Source organism: Strix uralensis, chromosome 11 (genome assembly GCF_047716275.1).
Source record: "Strix uralensis isolate ZFMK-TIS-50842 chromosome 11, bStrUra1, whole genome shotgun sequence".
In the NCBI taxonomy this organism is placed as follows: domain Eukaryota; kingdom Metazoa; phylum Chordata; class Aves; order Strigiformes; family Strigidae; genus Strix; species Strix uralensis.
In genome coordinates, this window is record NC_133982.1 from 3,102,705 (window position 1) to 3,124,812 (window position 22,108).

At 55.5% G+C, this 22,108-nt stretch overlaps 2 protein-coding genes across 10 annotated transcripts; one reads left to right on the top strand and one right to left on the bottom strand.

Moving 5' to 3' along the window:
- Positions 1–31: 31 nt before the first annotated feature.
- SENP8 (SUMO peptidase family member, NEDD8 specific) lies at positions 32–7,725 on the top strand. Of its 4 annotated transcripts, XM_074880266.1 has the most exons (4): positions 59–126; positions 538–791; positions 4,374–4,577; positions 5,218–7,725. In XM_074880266.1, the coding sequence occupies exon 4, from the start codon at positions 5,261–5,263 to the stop codon at positions 5,897–5,899; it is 639 nt and encodes a 212-aa protein (XP_074736367.1). In that variant the 5' UTR covers positions 59–126; positions 538–791; positions 4,374–4,577; positions 5,218–5,260; the 3' UTR covers positions 5,900–7,725. The 4 variants fall into 4 exon arrangements, with proteins under 4 accessions (XP_074736366.1, XP_074736367.1, XP_074736364.1 ...); XM_074880263.1 differs by lacking the exon at positions 4,374–4,577; XM_074880265.1 differs by lacking the exons at positions 538–791; positions 4,374–4,577 and having other exon boundaries at positions 32–126; positions 5,218–7,724.
- Positions 7,726–9,313: 1,588 nt separating this feature from the next.
- GRAMD2A (GRAM domain containing 2A) lies at positions 9,314–22,020 on the bottom strand. 6 transcript variants are annotated; one of them, XM_074880258.1, is made up of 13 exons: positions 21,944–22,020; positions 20,879–21,246; positions 18,233–18,346; positions 17,452–17,509; positions 15,866–15,938; positions 15,681–15,784; positions 14,806–14,904; positions 13,882–13,953; positions 12,882–12,944; positions 11,554–11,710; positions 11,109–11,208; positions 10,906–11,013; positions 9,314–10,442 (listed from the first exon to the last, which is right to left on the bottom strand). In XM_074880258.1, exons 3-13 carry the CDS (start codon positions 18,334–18,336, stop codon positions 10,439–10,441), a joined length of 942 nt encoding a protein of 313 aa, XP_074736359.1. In that variant the 5' UTR covers positions 18,337–18,346; positions 20,879–21,246; positions 21,944–22,020; the 3' UTR covers positions 9,314–10,438. The 6 variants fall into 6 exon arrangements, with proteins under 6 accessions (XP_074736359.1, XP_074736358.1, XP_074736361.1 ...); XM_074880257.1 differs by having other exon boundaries at positions 18,233–18,360; XM_074880260.1 differs by lacking the exon at positions 21,944–22,020 and adding an exon at positions 21,477–21,831 and having other exon boundaries at positions 18,233–18,360.
- Between the last annotated feature and the right edge of the window lie 88 nt (positions 22,021–22,108).

Sequence of the window (22,108 nt, forward strand, 5' to 3'; positions counted from 1 at the left end):
CTTCCGCGCCTGCGCATACTGTGCGGCCGCTGAGGCGTTACGACGCGGCGCTGCCAGCTTTACGGCAGCGCTCAGCAACCGGCCGGTGCCGGCGTCGCGGAGGGTGAGCGGGCTATGAGGCGGCAGGTGAGCGGCGGCGCGGGGAGGGCCCGGCCCGGGTCGGGTGGCGTTGCCATGGCAACAGCGGTGTCGGTGGGGTCTCGGCAGTGGTTGCCGTGCCCGGTGGGTGCGCAAGCCGTAGCCGTTGGGGGTCCGTGCCGGCCTCCACCGGGCCCGGAGGCTTCAGAGCGCGTTTTGAGGGGAAAATGGTTAAAATCGTTAGACGTAGAGCCGCGTTACCGGCACCGGGTGTCGAGCCGGAGCTGCCCGCCATGGCTTGGCCTTGGGTGGGCTCGCAGGGAGCGGTGCTACCGGGTGGTCCCGGGCCAGGCCCTGCTCCCCACCCCGGCCTTGCCCCTGCCCCCGGGCCCGGCCCGAGCCTCGCCAGCCCAGGTAAACCCTCTCCTCTCCCCTTAATTCTCATTTATTTATCCGTAGAACTGGCAGCGGGACGAGCGAGCTCTTCCCTGGGGGGCTGCTCCCATGCTCTGACCCCGACCGGCACCGACTGCCGCCGCCGGGACCGGCGAGGCTCAGGGTCAGGCAAGCTGCTCCTCCGTGCCGCGGGTCGCGTCTCCACAGGGACAACGCGACCCTGACCAAATTCCTGCGACCTTCAGGTGTTTCGGGCAAATGATATTCCCTCCCAGCTCTTCCCACGACCTTCTTGAATATAAACTTTCTCAAAGCAGGTGAATGCAATCCATCGATGTCCGGTTTAACATCGTTTCGCTGAGCCGAGCTGAGGGGTTTCCCATTGCTACTCCTGGGAGTCCCGATGGCGTCTCTCATCCTCAGGTGTTCAGGCCGCCGGGGTTTTTTTCTTGTTAAACTTAATGCTTTGACCAACCCCATCCTGGGGAGCAGAACACATTTGATTTAGTAGCGTTTGGTGGAGCTCCTCCGGCTTTTAGTTTACTGCCCCGTGAGATGTTGTGAAACAAAGCAGGGTTCTGGAGTTTGGTTGTGTAGAGCAGCTGCACGTGTCTGATGCGGGGGATTTGTCAGGAACAGAAAGGTTTGGGCATTGTCTGCGCATACAGAAATTATGAATGTTTTCTTCTGAGTCTGGCATTCCGGGCCTATTGAACTTGCAAAGGCTCTGTTCTCATATCATACAGGAATTATATCTCATATCGTATAGGAATCTATAGGCTGCAAAGAGATTGCTTATATTTAACACAAGAATAGATGAGCACACTTCTTTTCTGGCTTAGTTGTTTAATTTTGCTTGAGCTTCTTCTCTGGCTCTGTTAGGAGGCAGCTGAGTACAGAGGCTCAGTCGCTGGTAGCCCAGCTCACACTGATAAATAGAAATTGATGTTCCTTGTCTGATCTTGCTACCATTAACAACAACTGCTGTTAAGAGCATTGACATGGTGTCTAAAAACTGTATTTTCAGTAAAAGTGAATGGTCTGGTGATTCAATCGTGGGGCCTTTTACTCTTGATCATTCCAAAGACCTCAGCCAAGCTGCCAAAAACTTTTCTGTCCCTCCTACTCTTCCCTGGTAAAGTCTGAATAATTTGTCTTTCAGGTGGCTTTTACCTCCATATTCTTTGAATTTTGTACAGGAGTTTAGTGACATGACGCCTTAAAATATTCACTCTGGATGTTCTTAGTACCTTTAATTTATTAAAGTAGACTTTAGGAATCTGATTCATCTTTAATTCATGCTCTCTTTGCTCCATCACTGCCTATTTACGCTCAATTACTAGGGAGTTTCATTCTCTGGCTCTCAAGTGCTGCCTTCAGAGTGCAAGGCAACAATTACACGCAGAAGGTAGCTGTCTTTAATGTTGTGAAAATAATAGGTTTGGGGGTTTTTTGTCAAGTATTACAAAATGCATGCTTTGCCTCGCATCCCGGACACAAAGGATCCCAGCAGTTTATGGATCAAACTTGCACTAACGACGGCAGCTTATTTGTTAAATTGTTATAACTTAGAGATGAGACAAACTTGACTTCTTGCCATATTGATGCAAGACAGCACTGTTTTCAAATCTGTAAATGAAATGGGCGGTTTCATCTTGCTTGGCTTGATGACATTTTTATTGAAACGCTCCTTTTTCTCTCCCCGGTGTGCTCATCTTTCCACTTGAAACGGGGCAGATGAATATCCCTCCGAGAAGCTGAGGATTACACAGAGTTTGCACAAATTCCAACCACTAATATGCAAATAAAATGAACGAGCAAGACACTTATTGGCAACCTCCAGCAAATGTTCCAGGCCTGCGTCAGTATTTATTCCTATTTTTATGAAAACTTCTGAACAAAGTGTGCCTGAGCCTTCAGGAAGCAAGTCCTGGCTGTGTGTGGGCAGAGCTGCTTGTGATCTGCGACTGCATTTCCATACCCCTTAATGTCAGGGCTGCTCAGATCCACAGCTCGGCTTCCCTGCAGATTCATCTTTTGCTTTAACGGGGAGGTTCTCCCGAACAGAACAACCTCTCTGATGGCTTTTCACAGCTCCACTACGCGTTTTTGGTCCTCCTTTTTTGCCTTAAGTGGCTCTGAAAGGCGTCAGAGCCTACAAAGGGTTTTCCTTTAAGCTGTGTGCTGCACGCAGTGAGTCATCCTGCAGGACTCACAAGCAGTTTCACAAATACCAGATGGTAGTAAAATTAAAAGTAGTAGCTAGTGGCAATTAAGCATTTGCTATAACCATTCTCCTTTCCTGACTGTAGGAAGCTGCCAAATGTCTTTTTTTTTTTTTTTTTTCCTAACTTGACTGAAAAAAAACCAAGCTATGTTTCTGCAGAGTGGAAAATTAACAGAATACAAGACCTTCCTTCCCTAGCCCGTAATCCCATTTGGAGTTGAGTGGAAAGCTATTTGCTGTATTTCGTGCATCTCTGGGAGAAGATGAAGCAGAAAAAACACGCAGTAAAGGAAAATTTGGGGCATTGTATGGGCACATGCAAAAAGTATTTCAGCAGTGACCCTGTTAAACCCACAAACTGTTCGCTTCTAAGCTTGCAGGATGTACAGCTCTTTAAAAACAAGACTACGTTCAGGCGTGCTACGGAGTCACTGGGACTTAGTTTGGATTTTTTGTTTTGTTTTTATACTGCAGGCTGTTGCAAAGGATTTGCTCCACAAACTTGGAAATAGTTTGAGTTCATTAACGTAGGAAGCGTGTCCAAATACCATTGTGTTTGGCTCAGTATAAATAACAATGACTGCTCCCCTTCCTTTTCAGTGACTCTTGCTGCTTGGCATCTTTTGGATCTATCAGCAATACACAAATAGTTATTAGCTTTCTCAAGCCCCAGATACGCTACCTCGGCCCTTCCTTCCGATGTATTACACATGCAGCATGCTTCATCCATTCTGTTATTTACAAGTCACATGTGATGTGACCTTGCCAAGATTTTTTGGAGATAAATCTCTCTTAATTTATGCATACCTGGCCAGGAAGGACTTTTTCATGATTCGTGTCGCAATAAGAAGCACAAATCTACTTCTTCCTATCATGTAAACAACACACATGATTTTTTATTTCCCCCAATCATAATGGATAATTAGTGTCTTCTTTATAGTGAATCATATTAAAATTATTGTTATTAGTTTTTGCACTGTGCTTTAAGAAATCCTAAGATGTTTTCATGCTGGGACAGATGAGGAAAGGGTGAGGTCAAACCAGCCCCACGTCACCGCTGCCCCCAGCTGTGGCATTTCTAGCCCTGTTCTGGCAAGGAGAGAAGCATCGGGGGCTGATGGTGCATCGCAGCAGCTGAGGAGCCCAGGACAGGGGATGCAAGAGCAGAGGGGAAACCAGGGTGGATATAGGGGGTTTAAATCAACAGTTTCTCTTAGGAAGATCTCCTCCTAAATCCTAGTCTGGTGCCAGTGGGTATTTCATGTTGTTTGTTGAGTAACACCTCCTAGCGTGCTGTGCAGCCTCTTAAAACACACTTTAATCCCCCCGGGACGGGAGGGCAGCTAATGCAACAGCTTCTGAAAAGGAATGACACGACTGGTAGAAAGACCAGAATTAGTGGATACATGGATAACCTGATAAACAGAAAGGAGTCAGGAGAAGTCTTGCCTGGAAGACCTGTTGGAAGTCCCTTGAGTACGTCCTCAAACGCATGGGTGGGGAGAACAAGGTACTTCAGTCTACTTGAATTTCCAGGCGCCTTTTTAAGGATAAGCAGCCTCTATTTGTGGAAAGCAAGCACAGATTAAGAGGGAAGAACATAACCTGGACAAATAGCAGAGTAAAAGATTGGAAAGAGTGGGTTGGCGTGACCAGTTACTTCTGTTCACAGGTGAATGTCACCAGTGGAAGCCTGCAGGGATCTTCACCCCTCAGCGTACCCACGAGTGCTTTCTCCTTTTGTGAGCAAAATTTTGGCAAGTTAAAACCCAAGCTAAAAAATTACAGCTATTTTGTGGATCATCCAGCTTCGGTGGTACTTGAGTTATTGAAATCTCTACCAGCTAGGCAGAGAGTTGTCCTAAAGATTCCCACGGTAGGGAACTGGTTTGTTTGTGATCTTGTTTTGCTTTGTTTCTCCTTACTCATCGCCGCCTTGCCTCCTGTGCTGGTGGGCCAGCAGGTTTTCCTGGAACAGGTCATGCGTCTGGCACCAAGCTGTGGCACTATCTGCTAGGCAAAAGGGACCATATGCCTGTCAGACAGCCCCAGAAAGACTTTTGTTTAAGGAATCCCAGTGATGCAAAGAATTACAGTGATTGTCACTGTGCAGGTGAAACACTGAAACACCAAAACACCAACCGACTTCTAGATCACGTATGGTTTCTGTGCAAAGCACAGAACTGAAGGAGTGCTGCAGATCCCAAGCTGGAACTGCTTTGAAATCACTTTGCTTTGAGGTTAAGATCATAACGATGAAATGTTTATCTGATTGGAGCCACGCACTGCTCCTGGAGCAGCAGAAGAGCCCGGCTCAGCCCATCACACGCTGCAGATGAGGAGCTGCGTGTCCTCCGTCTGCTCATCTGCTGGTCCTTCAAATATCTGTCTGGGAAACCTGGGCTTTTGCTCACTGCTTTTTCCTTGCTGAGAAGGAACTCGAAATGTTTGTTGCGCTGTATCTTGTCCCAGGTGTGATCTAATTCCTTAATTCATCTTTCCTTTCTATGTTTCAGCTTTCAAAGTTTCCTGGAGTGCCGCAGCCCCGACCTGCTCAGGATGGACCCTGTTGTTCTCAGTTACATGGACAGTTTGCTGAGGCAGTCGGACGTTGCCTTGCTGGAGCCCCCAAACTGGCTTAACGATCACATCATTGGGTTTGCCTTCGAGTACTTCGCCAACCACCAGTTCCAAGAATTTAGCGATCAGGTTTGTTTTATCAGCCCCGAAGTGGCTCAGTTCATTAAATGTGCCCTTAGTCAGGAAGAAATAGCCATATTCCTTCAACCGCTGGACCTTCTCCACAAGAAGCTGGTGTTCTTGCCTATCAATGATAACTCCAACCAGGTCGCTGGGGGCACCCACTGGAGCTTACTGGTTTATTTCAGGGACAAAAAGTGCTTTGCCCATTATGATTCCCACAGTAAATGCAACTCTGTCCATGCCAAGCAAGTGGCGGGGAAGCTGGAGGCCTTCTTGGGCAAAAGAGGGGGCAAAGCAACCTTTGTGGAGGAGAAGGCGCCTGCCCAGCAGAACAGCTATGACTGTGGGATGTACGTGATCTGCAACGCGGAGGCTCTGTGTCAGGGATACTTCAGGGGCCGGCCGGAGCCATTGCTGCAGCTCCTCACCCCCTCCTACGTCACGCAGAAGAGATCGGAGTGGAAAGCTCTCATCACCAAACTGGCACAGAAGTGAGCAAGGTGCAGGTCCAGCCCCCCCCAAAAAGCTGCCTTCCCCACCTGTGAGGCAGCACCCCCAGTGCCTGAGGGAGATGCCCATGCGCAGGATTGTCCCAAAGAAGAAGAATGTAACCCCTCCAGCATGGCTACACCCCCCAAACACCCCGTTCCCTCCTGGAAAAGCCTTAGTCCCCTCTGGAAATCACTAGCCTTTGAACTTCTAAAGAGAAAAGTCACTTTGCTTTCAAAGAAATCCTCCTCTCCATGGTGAATTTTTACGCTAATTGCTGTGGCAAAATGGGTTGCTAAAGAGACTTCTCTGCCTTTGCCCAGCAAGCAACCCACCCTTGTTAGGTGGCTGTAATTGGCTACAGGCATTGCTGTTCCAAGCCAGGTTTAGCGAATGCCCTTTAAAACCAACCCCAAAATGCTTTATCATGGCTATTTCTAATTTGTGCCTCCTGCTAGTGGTATTGGAGCAGTCTAGGCTTTTACCAGCAAGGATTTTTACCCCTGAAAACCTGACGTTGGGATGTCGATGTGAAAAGATGAAACGCCAAAGGAAATGCTACAATTAATTAAAGAATGGAGAAAAAAAAAAAAATCCATTTTCTTCAGATGGGTGATCCTAGGCTGTATGGCGATAGCTCTTTTTTTTTTTTTTTTTTTGTCCCCCACCCTTGCTTGCTCTTATTACAAATTAAAACCTGACCCTGAACTGCTGGAAGATTAACAGGAAGCTGAGAAACCCAATCCTAGGAAAGGAAACTTAATTGAGATGAAAAGCAACACTCACTCTTTGAAGGTTTTGAGGGTTTTTTTCATTACAATTTTAGGTCACCTCCATTTGGGGAGGGTTCGTCAGCGTTCCCCAACCCTCGTTAGCGTTCACTGTACTTGGAGCATACGAGGCAGTCGCTGCTTCCTCTAGCACAAAACCAGTTCTGTTACTCAAGATAAAAAAACCACACCAGGGAGAACAAAAGGACAGAGTTTGAGGTATAAAAGCCAAAGATAACTGCGGTCTCCTTGAAGCCCAAGAAGTCCTTAATACACTTCTAATTGAAACTCTTTTCCTCCTGTGCTGGATGATGGCTGGGATCTCGGAGCAGATCCTCTCATTAAAAAACAGGCTTAGCAGTGGGGAAGATAAAAATTAAAATGAGATGTCGTTGCAGGATAAGGAATAATCTCTAACCTCATGAGAAGCAAAGAGCAGGTTGCTCAGGTGGTGTCTAGCAGAGCAACCACACCCCAGCGCACCACCTGGATCAGGGAAATCCAGGTTAAATATAACCCTCAGGAAAGGAAAGGGGGAAGGATTATTTTTAACCTGGAGCTCTTCACCCATCACCACCAGCCCAGCCCCACCGGTGTGTGTACCAGCACAGCACCGAGGTGATGAACTGCAGGAAGGGCTTCAACTTCCCTGGTTGCTAAGAGAAAGGTAAGTAACCGCAGCCCAGGCTCTTCCAAAACACCCAAGCATACACATACCGGCAGCAGTGGGGCAAAACGGGGGCTGGGGACGTTCCCCTCCTGCCAGGGCCTCCCTCCAGCACCAGCCCTCCCTGGAAAACCCCTTCCACCACTCAGATGGAGCTGAAAACCCAAGAGATGGTTGAAACAGGATTGAGCCGCTCACCAAGGGGATTCACTTTGGACTCCGTGGGGCTTTGCCGGAGCAACATCACTGCCGCTCTGGAATAAAACTCAAACCAAACCGGGCGCTTGCCAGCATCATCCCATCTTTTTTTGGGTACCTGTTGAGAAGCGGTGGCTCCTGCTGCCTCGCCGTGTCTTGTGCAGCAGCATCACGGCCACGGTGGTTGTGACTCGCAGGCCACCGCGCCCTGCAGCAGGTGGAACCGAGCAGAAATGGGCCTTAGAGAGCCAGTGAGCCCGGGGACAACTCCCGCCACGCCTTGTGTGATAGCAAGGCGGCTGTAGAAGCTGATTTAATCTCCTAATCCTGTTTTTAGGGGTTGATTTGGGCTGGGGAGGAGCACAGGTAGGAAGGCAGGATGGTGGGTGCAACTGGGGGAGCAGCAGGGGGACATGAGGGCAGGGGCTGTGCTTGTCTGGTGGGTGCCCTGTGCTCCTTGTCCCTGTCCCCAAGGGACAGGGCAGTGCTGCCAGAGCCAGCAAGGTGAGCACCCAGGGGACGTTTCCTGCACCCAAGGCTTTTACGTGGCATTTCTTTACACAAAGAAAAGCAAATAAGCTCAAGCAGGGCGTCACCAGGAGAGCAAACAGGCACTGACCAGGCAGGCAAACAGCAGCTGGAAAACAAAACTGGAGCCTTGCAACTGGCTCCCAGCAGCAGGGACACCCCCAAACCACACCAGGGGTGCGTCCCAGGGCTCCTCCAAATCTCCTCCACGTCAGCCAACTGCACCCATGGGTTGTCCCACCGCTGGTTTTAACCAAAGAGCCCCAAGAAGAGCCAAGGTGGCCATCACCTCCATCACACACCTGGCCCGGGCACTGGGGACAAGGGACCTCATGTACTTGCTTTGTATCAGGTGTTGCGGAGCACCCAAAAACCACCAGGCTGGGCACACAAGACCAAAAAAACCCCAGTCCTAAATCGCTAAACCTCATTTTTGGGGCCGTAAGTCCCACTTTGAGGTTGAACCCATTGAGCACCTATTTGTTTTTAGAAAAAAAACACCCCCAAACTCCTTCAAATCCATTTGAGCCGCCGCACCAGGAAAATGAGCTGGGTGAGGCCCCAGCGGGGACAGGGTGGCAGCAGGATGGCACCTTTCATCTGCCAGGTCACCCGCAAAAGCAAAGGCTCTGACAGCCCCGTAACACCAGGGCTTTGATGAAGCAGCTTCAACAGTTTAGCCAGAAACGTGGCCGAACAATGGACCACCCCAGGGTGCTAAATCTCCTGAAAAAATGAGGTGACACCACCCTAGTCCCCACTTTGCCAACACCGCCTCCGCTGTGGCTTTCAAGTTGGGCCATTTTCATGCGTTTTGCTGCGTGGGCCAGGCTAGCAGGGAGGATTTGGGTTACAGATGCTCAGGGGGGAGGAGGAGGAGGAGAAAGGCTCACCCCGTCCACCCCAGCAGGATGGAGCATCCGCTGTCCCCAGGTTGGCCCTGCCACCAGCTCGAGTGTCACATCGCACGGTCTCTGCTGCCATCTAGTGAAAAAACTTCCCCATCCCCTACACCCGGAGCATCCCTGGCCCTGGGTGTCCCCTAAAAGCCACGCTGGCCCCCCCCGGCCCCAGTCAGGGCTGCACCCCCAGCTTGGTATCCCCAAGCCTGCACGACGACAGGGCTGTCCCCCTGTAATCCACGTTCTGAGGACGCAGCCAGCGAAGGGGCACTGGGACAGCGCAGATTCTGGGGTACCCCGTTTTGGGGCTCGCAGCCTGGCACTGCTGCAAGGATGCTGGCAGCAGACAGCGACATGCTAGAAAATCCTGGTTTTATTTTCATTTAAAAGCCGTTCCGAGCCCGGAGCGAGCAGCAAGCTCGCTTCTCCAGGGCACAGGGATTTGGCCCCATCAGCACTTGTAGTTCCCAAAAAATAGGAAAGAAAAACAAAAGGAATCACACAGGTATCACCTGCTGCCCCAGCGTGCTCCCAGGGGAGGCTGCAGGACAAATCCTGCAGGACAAATCCTGCAGCACTCGGCTCCGCACGGTGATGGGGTTAACACGAACCAGGGCACAGTCACGCTGCCATCCAGGAGGGTCACTGGTGCCAGCCGCGGGCTCCTTTCAGGACATCTTAACGAGGTGAGCGGTGCTAACGAAGCCTTGGTCCGGCACCGTTGCCAGATGCGGTCCCCAGCAAGGACACCTGGTCTGGGGGACCCTAAAGTGCTTTGCAGGACACAAACACACACATGCACACCCCAAGGTGGCCCTGTGCTCCAAGAGGGAAGGGCTGGGGGCCGCTAAGGAGCCCAGCAGAACTGGGGGGGGCCCTGGATTGTACCCCCACCGTTGGGTGCTGGGATAGATGATGCCCCACAGGACCAGTGGCCCCTTTCTCCCAGTCCCTGCAGCCCCCCAGGTTGGGGCCATTCCTCTGGCCGCAGCCCCGGGGGTACCGAGACGGGGACGAACAGGCGGGTTCAGCCCAGAGCCGCTGCCGACTTCACCCAGAGCAGCAGCAGCAACTCGTGCACATTTTTTGGGGGTTCCCGGTGAGCCTAAGGTCATCTTTTCATAAGAAAAACCCAAGTCTGGAATAAAAACCGGCACCCATTTTAGCAGCAAGTCCTAAGGGGAAGTCCAACCGCTCGGCAGCCCCGAGCCATCGTCTGGTGCTACGGCGCAGCAGCATCCCGGGGAGAAAACAGGTTTCCAGTGGGACGGGGAGTTGGCACCGGTGGCCGTGAGCTGGCCAGGTAGTCCCACCGGGAACGGGTGCCAGTAGGAAGAGAGAAGATAGTTGGTCCCATTTTACTGGCCGAGGGAAAGCCGGGCCATGCGCAATAGCCACGGCCAGGAGGACGTCACACCGGGATCCGTACACAGGGTGCCACCGTCTCGGCCTCTGTCCTCAGCCAGCGCTGGGGTAACGGTCACCTGCAAGCAGAGAGTGGGGTGACAGGGCGAGTGGCCACAGAGGCAGCGTACCCCAGCCTGGTGCCCAGGCCCCCCCGATGTCCCCAAGCCAGGGGAACCCACGCCTGTCCATCCCTTGCTGATGCCAACAGTTGCATTAGCCCCAGGGCATAGCCCAGCTCCACTGAGATGCCCCAGTGCTTCCTGCAACTGGGGAACCAGCCCCAAACCTTTTGCCAAGGGCTGAAAGTCACAGGGACAGCAGACCTTACCCCGATGGCTCAAACCAGCAGTTGATGGGATCATCTACTGCATAGGGACGGCCCCTTGGAGTCTGCCCTCAAGCCATCCCAACGGCAGGCACAGGATAAGGGACAGAGCGTCCCTGGGACATGTCACGGAGCCATCGCTCTTTACACACATCCCTCAGGTCCTTCACTCACGGTGTGACCCACCAGCAAAAGTGTCCCCAAGGGTCCCTCACCTCCTGTGCCCACGGGAGAGGTAGTCCCGGTTCAGAGAGCAGAGCTGCTGCTCCAGACGGAAGATGCGAAACGCCAGGTACGACGAGGACACGACCAGGAGGCAGATGCTGGAAGCAGAGGAACAAGCACAAGCGTGGTTGAGACGGACGTTCCTGGCGTACCCCTGGCCTCCCCACACCGCGGCCACCCTCGGCACACTTACAGTACAATGAAGATCTTCAGGAGCTGGTAGTCGGAGGGTCTCAGCTCCGCCACGCAGCTCTGCTCCACCTCCAGCTCCTCCTCAGTGTTTATTGCACTTTCTGAAATGCAAGCCCAAAGTCAGCAGCACGGCAACACTGGGCAGATTCTTGTGCTCCTCTGGCAACTAGGAGCCTTCAAGCATCATATATTCCTCCCTCGTGGGCTAATGCTGCCTGCACGGTGTTACAGGCACACGCTGAGGGCTCAGACCCCGCAGCCAGGAGACCCCATCCCATCCCCAGGACCCCATCACCAACTCCCAGCCTCAACCCTGCTCGTCTGCAAGGCAGAAATCCCCTCCACGAGTGGACAAGGGATGAACATGTATTTACAGAGGTTTACACCCAGCACCACGTGCAGGTCAGGGCATAAACCCATGTCGCTGGGTCGGACGCAGCCCTCACCCGAAACCAGGGGCTCCTCAGAGGTGAAGGAGCTCTCCTTGGCATTCAGGCTGCTGACAGAGGTCCGGTGGATGCACTGGTAGTCGGTGTCTGGCAGTGACAGTGACAGCGAGGCAGGTGACACCTTCCTCCACTTGCCCTCGGGGACGATCACCTCCTGCAGGAACAGCCCTGGGTGAGCGGTGCCACCAGCAGCGGTTTCTCCCATGAAACCAGCAGTGCCGAGGACACGGTGGGGCCAGATTCAGCCTTGAATCCTACGGCATCTCCATCGAGCACCAGCACAGCCAAAACATCATCCTCAGGGGGTGCTGGTCCTCCACGATGACCCCGTGGGGACACCAGTTCCTACTGCCATAGGAAGGACCTGCCCATGAGAGGGTATCCTCTACCTGAGTGCCCCCAGGACTGGAGCTGCTGAAGGGCCACATCCCTCAGAAGCACCACGAGATGCTGCCAGCCTGGATCGCTCCTGATCCAGCCCTTGAAAAGTGCCTTCAACCCCTGCCATGCCACCAGACCATGGGGGACATCCCACTTGTCACCTCCTGGTCCAGTGTGCATGGCCACTGGCCCACAAGGGCCACCCCAATTGTCACCTCCTGCACCCAACCTGATGACAGGGCCACCAGCCCACAGAGGACACCCTGCTCAGTGTCCCCGTACAGCCCAGCACGGCCACACACCAACGGCTTCGTGATGGAGCCGAGACAGGGATGGGCATGTTTCAGAGAGGACACATCCTGCCGCTGGGGACACAGCCACTGCGGGCAGAGCCAAGCCCTGCCGTGCTCCAAAGGTGGCAGGAATCAGCCCCTCGTGCCCCCTCGGTCACACACGGTTCAGCAGGCTATTCCCTCTCCAACCTCCCGGCTACGAGCCGTCCCACTCATCCCACAGGTTTCTGGATAATTCAACCACATTTCCAGCCCATTATCCATGTTCACGGCTACAAACAGCATCAGCTGGTGGGCGCAGAGCTCTGAAGTTTTTCCACCTATAAATGGACCCCCAAGACCAACTGGCCGAGCCATCAGCTTGTGCTCAGCCCCAGATTTTCCAAATCATCCTCTTGACCCGTCCATTTCTGCCAAGTCAGGGTATGAGGATCCCAGAGGACGAGCTAGGAAGGGGACGGCCGCATCCTCACGCAACCTTTGTTGGCAGCAAGGGGAAAGGACCGACTGCGCCCTGCCAGCGGCTGCCGGCCAAACCTCAGCACACCGGGAAGGCATTAAACACCCCGAGGGGAACAGGCGGACGCTCTCCTGCCCGCAGCGTGAGTTCACGAGGGTCCTTCCCTCTCCCAGAGCTGCCCTGACCCTCACCAGCGACACGGCGTCAGGCTCCTCTGTCAGCTCCTTCAAACTCAAGCTCTTCTTACTGGAAACCTGGAGGGGAGAAAGAAATGGGTGTTATAGTGCCACCTCTCCCTGCTTCAACCTGAGCCAGAAAATTTCATTTTGACTTTTCTGATGAGTCTACAAAGAGCAGCTGCTTAAAACTTGCAAGCACAGGGATCTTGGGGACGAAGAACAGCATCTGGCCGAGGATGGGGCACTGCATCACTGCTTCCCATCACCAAAAACCTTACAGGGCCATGGCTGAGCCGAGGGCTCCTGTGCCAGCCTCAGCTCCTGGCAGAAGGGATAAACCATCAGGGGGGGAAATAAAGGGAATATCTGGGCAGAGCCCAGCACGTTTCAAAGAATAAATTCCACAGTTTAGCAATGGGACTGAGTCACCCAAATTGCCGTCCCAGTACAGCTGGCAGACACCCTTCTGGGTGGGGAAGGGCTTCGGCACCACTTCCCACGTGCTTCAAAGGCAGGGAGAAGAAGAGGTCCCCACAATCCTCCTCTCCAGCTCAAGGGCTGATGGATGTCTTCCCCACTTAAGACTTTATAGTTCAAATGTTTTTTTGACTTTGTACCATTTTTCCTCCCCCTAAAACTTGAGATCTGGGGAAAAGGCAGCAATCTGCAGAGTGGCAGAACTAGTATTACTACCAGATTATAAATAATTCATATACACGCCCTGGGAGAGAGCAGAAACTCCGGGCTCTGCTTCCGTCATCCATGTCCCAGAAAAGGCCAGCAGTGGCTCCCGGGGACAGGACATGCCCAGGGCACGGCTCCTGCCCTTCTTCCCATCCCTTGCTGCGGAGCGAGGATGCTGGGAAGAGGCAGCAGGGCACCAGGGAGGGCTTGGGGAACAGTCCAAAGCCTTCGAGGCGGTGAAGAGCTCTGCTCCCCGAAACGCAGCCCGGGGGGTGAGCGCAGAGCCCTGCGGCCATCAAAACGCCATCTGACGCGGGGTGGAGGGTACCTGCAGGTGTGTGCAGACTCTCCTCAGGACATCGTAGACGCTGTCGCGGGAGATGAGGGACACGAAGATGTACTGTGAGAGAACGAGAGAAGCTGCTGGGAGAGGCTCCCCCCCATCCCGAGTGCAGTTCTCCACAGGCAGGGGACAGGCAGAGACGTCCTGCCCTTGAATCTCCCCTCCTTCGGGCGGGCACCACATCCCCCGCTGCAGGCATCTCCCTGCAGAGTTTCCCTGCTGTTATTTTTGCAGCCTGCTAACACCTGGACCTGGATTTTTTTGGGGCGTTTTGCTCAGCTGTTGTTCCCACGAGGCCTCCTGTGCTCAGCCCAGAGGGATGCAGCAGCAAACGGGGCCGGGAGCAACAGAAAACATCCCCACGGATCGGGGCAGCGCTCGCCTTGCCCGATGCAGAGCCTACGCGACGCACAGAGCCACCAGATCGCTTCGAACGCCCGAATCCCGCCTTGTGCCACCCCCTCCCAAAATCCCGCAGGAATAACCCCCTCCCAGGCAAGGCACGCTGCTGCCAGCAGCCCCCCGGGCAGGCGAGGACTCAGACGCACCGAGCAGGACTACGTCGGCTCACTGCGGCCGACAACGTGATTTAAAAGCTGGAAATTCAGCCCCTTAACCAAGTTTTGTGCCAGCTTGGGTTGAACACTGGCCCAAACCCTTCCCCTGCTTGCGTTAAAGGAGTTTAAAGGTTTTATTTGAGCCTGGCAGGGATTTGTCAGGCTCGGCCGAATTTCACTTGGGCTTTGCTTCACCCAGAAACAAAGTGAAATTCAGAAAGCAAAGCAAAGCCGCGGTGTTTGCCCCGGCTGGCTGCCAGCACAGGGAGCAGTGCTCGCCTCCCAGCCGGCCCACCCTTTCAGCCAGGGATAGGAATCGCTTCGTTCCCTGCTCTCAAACCGCCGGCGTTACCTTTCTGCTGGCGTTGGTGGTGATGGCCAAGCCGTTGGGCAGCAGCCGAGCGGTCTTGTGCTTTTTTATCAGCTGTACGGAGACCACCGGGATGACAACCTGGAGGGCAAAAAGACACGGGGACGGGCAGGGACGGGCACAGCACGAGCTCAGGGAGCTTCTTTTGCAAGGCAGAGATTTAACACGCATCGTAATTATGCCCCAAGCAGGGCAGTGACGCGGGATTCAGCACTTCCCAGAGACAGCTTGGCTTTTATTAAAGGCCACGGCACCCCCCCACCATTAATCTTAACTCAGAGGTGGTTTCTACTTAATCAAAACAGCGAGGACACAGGGAAAACACCGTCCAGTGAGTCTCTCTAAGACCCATCACAAGAGCCCCCCTGCAAGCTCGGGGAGTGCTAAAAATAAGGCAGGATGTAATTTATGGCAGGATAACTTCATTGAAACCCTGTATTTCCATCAGACATTTGTTTAAAGTGGCTGATATAAATAATTCAGTTCTTCAGCCCAGTTTTAAAGGAAGTTGTCTCTCCCCGAGATCCCCATCAGCCCCAAGACTAACGGGGAAACATCAGATTGTAAATCAAGAAGAAAAGCCAAGAGAGATTCAAATCTGCACCACCCCCACCACCCCCCCCCCAGCCCTTTGATCTTCCTCCAAACGCTGTTGCAGCTTGTAGGAGGTTTTGCATCAGGGAATTTTAAACCAAACCAATATTTGGTTTCCCCAGGCAGATGCTGCAGGTGATGAGAGGGGAAAGCACAGCTGTGCTCCCCTTCGCATCGGAGGCTTTTGACAGCGATTTTGGTGGTATTTGGGTGCGGGAGGGGTTAAGCCTGGGCTACAACCGGGGTGAGCTGGCCCCCGTTACCTTGATGTCCTTCCCGAAAAGGTTTGCGTAGAAGCAGAGCCAGTTGGGGGAGATGTAAAGCCTTCCCTGGATGAGGATGTCTCTCTGGAGCGCGCAGGAGCAAACTGCAACGCAGAGAGAGGGGCATGGCAGACCGCGTGCCAGATCCTGCCGCCCCCGTGCCCATCCCTTGCCATGCCACCCACCTTTCAGCACGCTCTCCTCCGTCGGGATGTCCTTGAACAGCTTGTGGTACTGGGAGTTGTACTTGCTAGCGGCCTGAAAATAAGCAGAGTAAAGTTATCCAGTGACCTTGCTGATAAAGAGACCCCAAAAAAAATAAAAAAAACCAAACCACCCTCCTGCAAAAAAATCTTCCTCTCTCCGCACCCGGGACGGGCGCAGGGGGGTCCCACCGGGCTGGGGACAGTGGAGACGAAGGGCTAGAGGAGGGTCGGACGATCCAGCAGCCAGCAAACGCTGTGCCATCCTCCCAAACAAACATTTCTCCCAATATCTAAGGAGGCTGCTGAGCCTCTGCGAGGAGCCGGTTTTCTTCCGGGCTCGTCCGCAGGCAATTTATTTTGCCCAGCGGTTTCTCTCCTCCTCCTCAAGCTCTTCCCTTATTCGGGGCACGGTGACAACACTTGCTTTGCACCCATCGCGCCGCGCCATCCAGCTATTTATATTCCCGGTGCCTCTTCAAAGCCTGCCAGCAGCCACGGAGGAAGGCTCAGCAGGTTCGCCTTTAAATAATTCTGTATATAAGTTAAAGGCTCCGAAGCAGGTCAGCGCTTTGCATTAAATCTGCTCAATTAGTCCTGTAAGGCAGCGCAGGCAGATTTGTGCCCCCTGCCCCGGAGAAGGCAGCGCCCCGGACCTCGGGGTGCTCCCCAGGGACGCGGCTGTCCCTGTGGTGGTGACGGCTGCCCCCCGAAATCCAAGGGACGAGATGCTTCGCCAGGATGCGGAGAGGTCCAGCACAGCTCGAAGGGCCCCGGGGCAGCGAGGCTGGTTTGCAGGCAGCACTGCAGCAGAGCCCTCCTGCCCGCAGTGACAAGGTCACCTTTGCTCCATGCACCTTGTCACCGGATGAGCTGGGCCCTAAGAGGATCAAGGCTCAGCATCACCTGGGGTTGGCTTAGACACCTCCCGGAGAGATGCCGGGATGCTGGCGGGTGTCGGTGGGAGCGTTTCAGGGGAACACAGGGAGATATGGGGGGACACAGAGGGGATTGTGGCATCGCCTCCAAGCCACCTCCGGGCTGTCTTGGCCTGCAGGTCAATAAACACCCCCTGGTCCCAGTACAAACCTGTTGCCATCTAGTAACCCCCCCCCAGACGCCTCTGAATAATCAGCAAAATGGTTTTTTCCTCTATCTTTTTCATGGAGAAAGGCAAAATGCCTTCTCCCTCTGCTCCTTCCTCTTCCAAAACATCTCTTATTTGTAGATGGACCCAAAAGCTCTACTTTGGGCACGATTTGAAGAACCAGAAAGGTGCAAACGGATGGGAACTGAGCTGCCTGCAGTCAAGATTTCCACTTTCTCCTTTGCTCTGGATGGAAAATCCCAAAAAAGCGTTTGCAAGGTGGATCACGGGCCACACAAAACTGTCATCAGGTCCCCTGAAAATACAGGCAGGGGCCTGTGCCCTACACCAGGAGCGGCTGCAGCTTCGCCTCCGGCTCCCACAGCCCACATTTGAGACCCCAGGCAGGCTCCTCTGTGGCAAACGGCCAAAGTCAGGCTACAACAAACCAGCCCATTTGCTCATGAAGCCGAAGACTTACCACTTCCCGGTGGCATTTCTTGATGTCTTCATCCTTCAGGGCTTCATTCAAGTGGAGGCTGGAAGGAAAAATAATAATAATCAGGTAAGTGAAGAGCCCCAGGTCTCTCACCTGCTGCCCAAAACACGTGCTGCAAGAAGAGACACGGGCAAGACACGGAGGACAGAAGAGAGACCCCAGGAAGCCACATTTCAGATGTCTCGGTGATTTATCACAGCATCGAGCGTTGCTGATGTTAAAGAACGACTGCTGAAGGCTGATCTCTGGCATCGGGCTGACGGCGAGCCGACGGAGGCACCAGCACCGGGGTGCCTGTGCCCAAAACACACCCCAGTGTGGGGGGGAAGGAGCCCAGAGCTGCCCCCGGTAGCAGCCTGGGACACGTTAGGAGCTGGCGATGGGCAGCTTTGGCCAGATCAAGGTTTCTCCAGGGAAAGCACAAATGGGAATTTGGGAACGCACCCGGGTGGGAGGACGGACTCGACTCTGGCCGTGCCAGGGGCATCCGTCACACAGATGAAGGGAGAAACCACAGACAGTTAAATCCTCCCAACAGCCTCAGCAGTAGGAACACCGGTCCCCTTCCCCAAACCCCTCTCCCCTCCCTGCTTTTACAGACCCAATATTTGAGGGGGAAAACAAAGAGAGGACCCTCTGTGCCCACCCGTAGCTGGTGGGTTGCATTCGGGGGCTCGGAGGCAGCAGGGATGCTGCAGGAGGTCACAACAGGAGGAAAAAAGAGCAAATACTCCACCGTAGATCCCGGGACGCTGCCCCTCACCTGCCATCGAGGGAATCCAAACTCTTTTCCTTGTGGGATGCCTCCAGTTTCTCACGGCTGTGCATGGGCTCGGGGCTCTTCAGGGGAGCTGCTTTTTCATGCATCGGCTTGGTGCTGCAAGGAGAAGCCTGTTAGCCCCCGAGGGGAAGGCAAAGAAGGGAGAGACACGTTTTAGAGCCTTAAATCTGTTCCCTTCAATCCCAGTCTGCACAGAGACGTTAGTATTTCTGCCGCTCAAGGACAGCTAGAATATTTCTGCTACTTCTCAAGTCACATGGAAAAAAAAAAAAAGGGCATTTCTTGCCAGGAACTCCCTGGTGCTCGCAACCAAGTGGCCAAGGAGCGGCAGCTCCCTCCCCGCTGCCTCAGATAACACCCTCCAAAGTGGAGCCTCTCCTCCTCAAAAGATGGAAGTTGGGATGGGAAAAATCGCAGGTCTACGAAACTCCCTGGGGCGATGCAGATTTCAGCCAGCGAGGGCCAGGGTCTGCTCCTCCAGGTCAGCAAAACACCATCTTCCCAGGGCAGAGCCCTGGCTGAGGGCACCACCTCCCTCCTTCAATCACTCCCCTCTCGTTAAAGCCTGTTATTTACTATCATGAGTTTTATCAGAGGCGCTTATCGGCCGCCACAGGTAAAGTAAACACGCTCCCAGTACCACGCAGGGAAGGTTATCACCCAACAGGCCAGAAAGGTGACGCTCCCGCCCTCAGCAAACCACAACCGGAGATTGATGTGCCGCGGTGCTTCTGGCACCGAGAGCCAAAGCGGGGCGCGATCCCACGCCGGAGCAGCAATCCGGGGGCTCCGCCGGCACGGCAGAGCCAGCAAACAGCCACCGGCCCGACGGGGAGGAAATGACTGCGGGGAAAGGAGCCCTGCTGAATGGGCAGGGGATGATGGCAGAGCAGGTGGGCGACAGGCAGGACGGCAGCGGGCAGGATGAGCGCCCGCAGGCAGGATGAGCGCGGAGCTGGAGCGCATCCCAGTGCCCGCAGGGATGATGCTGTGGCAGTGCGGCAGAGCCCAGGCGGAGAAGCCATATCCAACTGCTTCCTACGTACAGACAGGGGCTCTTTTACTGCCAGTACTTCCCTAGACACACCCTGCTCCTGCTCTGAGGGGCTCATCCGAAGGGAAACCCATTGAAATAATCCCCCACAGACTCAGGGAGAGCCAGGACAGGGCTGCCACACTCCCACAGCCGGCCCCAAACAGCTTGAGAGTCAAAACCGCGTGAGCCCGTGTCCCCGCAGCCTCAGGAGTCCAAATGAAACTGCCCCGATGCAATGGGGCAGGGCTGAATCCTGGCCAGAGGCACAGGGGATGCTCCCCAAAGATGCAGCATGTACGTGGGGCTGCAGGAAAACCAAACACGAGTCACCTGTGCCGTGCGGTTAGGACGAGGCCGGGAACCAGCTCCTGGATCCCCGCTGCTGGCGTTTGCAAAGTAAACGAGCTGCTTGCATGGCCCCAAAGCCCGAGCATTGCGGGGACGGGATCAACACACCCAGGTTGTGGGGTTTTTTTTAGAAGCTCAGGTTAAAGGATGTATCTGGAAACAAAGGGAGACTCTACCGACAAGAAGCACCAAAATAACATCCCTTGGCATTGCACCAAAAGGCTTTTTCCCTGCCTGATTCCCTGTACACCCCGTGCCACAAACACCCTCTGCCAGGCGATGCCATGCTGCCCTGAAGCTGAAACTCGTGCTGGAAAAGGGGCTCTGACCCACTCTGGAGCCTCCCCCTCCAGAGCTCAGCCCGCTCCAGCTTCCCCCACGTCATCCCTTAAATCCCCAAGCAGTTGCACCACTTAATCCGGGTGAGCGGATTTAGCCCTAACTGGGGCTGACGCCAAGGGGCACCGCGCAAGGGACAGGGAGAGGCACCCCCTGCTTGGGGCGAGGGCATCGAGAAAGCCCCCCCGAGGTCACCAAACACACAGAAATCCCCTAAAACAAGAAGAGACAGAGGCTGGAGAGCACTTGGAAATGCTGCTTGGTCCTGTCCTGCTTTTCCCCCTCTTATGGTTCCCACCAGGGGCACGTCCCGGGTCAGATGGTTCCCAGACACAGCGCTGGCACCAGGCTGCTCCGGGGAGGGTCTGGGGGCTGCGAAGAGCATCCTCAGCCCCAACAGACATCGCAGCAGCTGCCTCATCTCCCCTCTCCAGAACTGGCTCTGTCCTGGTTCCCAGACGTGGCAGGGATGGAGATACAGGGTTCGGGATGAGGTTGGGCTCCAGGCGCAGCTAACAGAGAGGTTTCCTTGCCAAGAGCCACTTCCAGCACCGGCAACAGGGAGGAAAACACTTTCTAGCAGCTCATGCCATCACCCTCCTCAAGGACTGTCTTTAGCAGGAAGCTGCTCCGGCAAGAAAATCACCAACCTGAGTGTCCCAAGCTACAAGCAGAACAAGAACAGTCGGAGCATGGAGCCCTGAGAGGAGGCAGCGCAGGCAGGTGCAGGAGTTCCCAGCAAAAGGAGAACTTTGCTGTCGACCTGCCGGACCCACCGTACCGAGGCGGACACCCCTTCCCTGCCCACCGCTCCGAGATCCCCGGTTTGCCTCCTGGGCCATGGCTGTGCCAGGCAAAGCCTGTTGCTTCTCCCTCCCCGCGGCTCGGGATCTCCCTTCCCTTACGCAGCACTGGGATCTGGCCTGGAAGCCGTCCGGTCCGGCGGGAGCCCCTCCGACAGCGCTTGATTTTCACCGGATCCTTTCCTTGCTGCTGGCACAAGCGAGAGGGAAGCTCACGGCGGAAGCAGGAGAGAGCGAGCCAGGGATTTCGTCTCCCGAAAAAAAAAAAAAAAAAAAAAAACAACAAAACGAGGATCAGAGCCGGAGGGAGGCACTTGCAGCTGGGCTGCCTCGGCCCGAGCGAGCCCGGGCGGGATCCGGCGAGCTGCCCTTGTTCCCGGCTTTCAAGGTCATTTCAATCCCGTGTGTTGGCTGCTGGAGCGGAGCCACCGCCGAGGATGCTGGAGGGGAACGGCCGGTGCCGAGCGGCGCTGTCAGGAGAGAAGCAGGAGGTCAGGGAGAGGAGGGACAGACCGAGCCCTGCGTGTCCCCCCCCGGGTCCCCGCGCCGCGGGCGGCCTCCCTCGATGCCCCCCCCGGGGTCCCTCCCGCGCCGGGAGCCGCCTGTCCCCGGGGCCACCCGCCCGGCCGACGGGAGAGCCGAGGCCTCGCTCCCAGCAGGTCCCGGGCTCGCTCCCAGCACCCGCGATACTGGTTCTCACTGGGAGCCGCTCTCAGAGCCCCGCGCCACGGAGGGAGCCCGGCCTCGCTCCCCTCACGGCGCCGGTGGGACAATGACGTGCCGGGAGAGCTCGGCCGCCGCCCAGCACCGAGCCACGCCGGGGGCCGCGGCGAGGAGCGGCCGGGACAGCCCCCGGGGCCGGTCCGCAGCCTCCGCTCGGGCTCGGAGCCCGCCTCTCCCCTCCCGCTCAGCACTGGCGGCTCCCGGGCCGGGCAGCGGCGGGACCCCCCGCGCCGGTCCGTCCCCTCAGCGGGGGCGGGAAAAAAACCCCTCGGTGTTTCCGCGCTCCCCTCAGAGCGCGACGCCGCCGCCGGCGCTCGGCCAGGGCCAGGCCGAAGGCCGGCACCGGGCTCCCCGGCGGCCACAGGGCCGCGCCCCGCGGCTGCCGGCCGACCCCCGGGACCCCCGCGGCCCCCGCAGCGCCGCCCCCCCCCGCTCGCCCCGTACCTGCGCGGCGGCCCCGCGCTGCCCGGCGCCGTCATGCCCCGCGCGCCCAACCTCCTCGCGGCGGCCCGGCGCCCGCCCATTGGCCACCCGCCGCTACGCCCCGCCCCCAGCGCGCGCCCCCATTGGTCGGTACCGCCCGCCGCCGCTGCCCCGCCCACCAGCGGA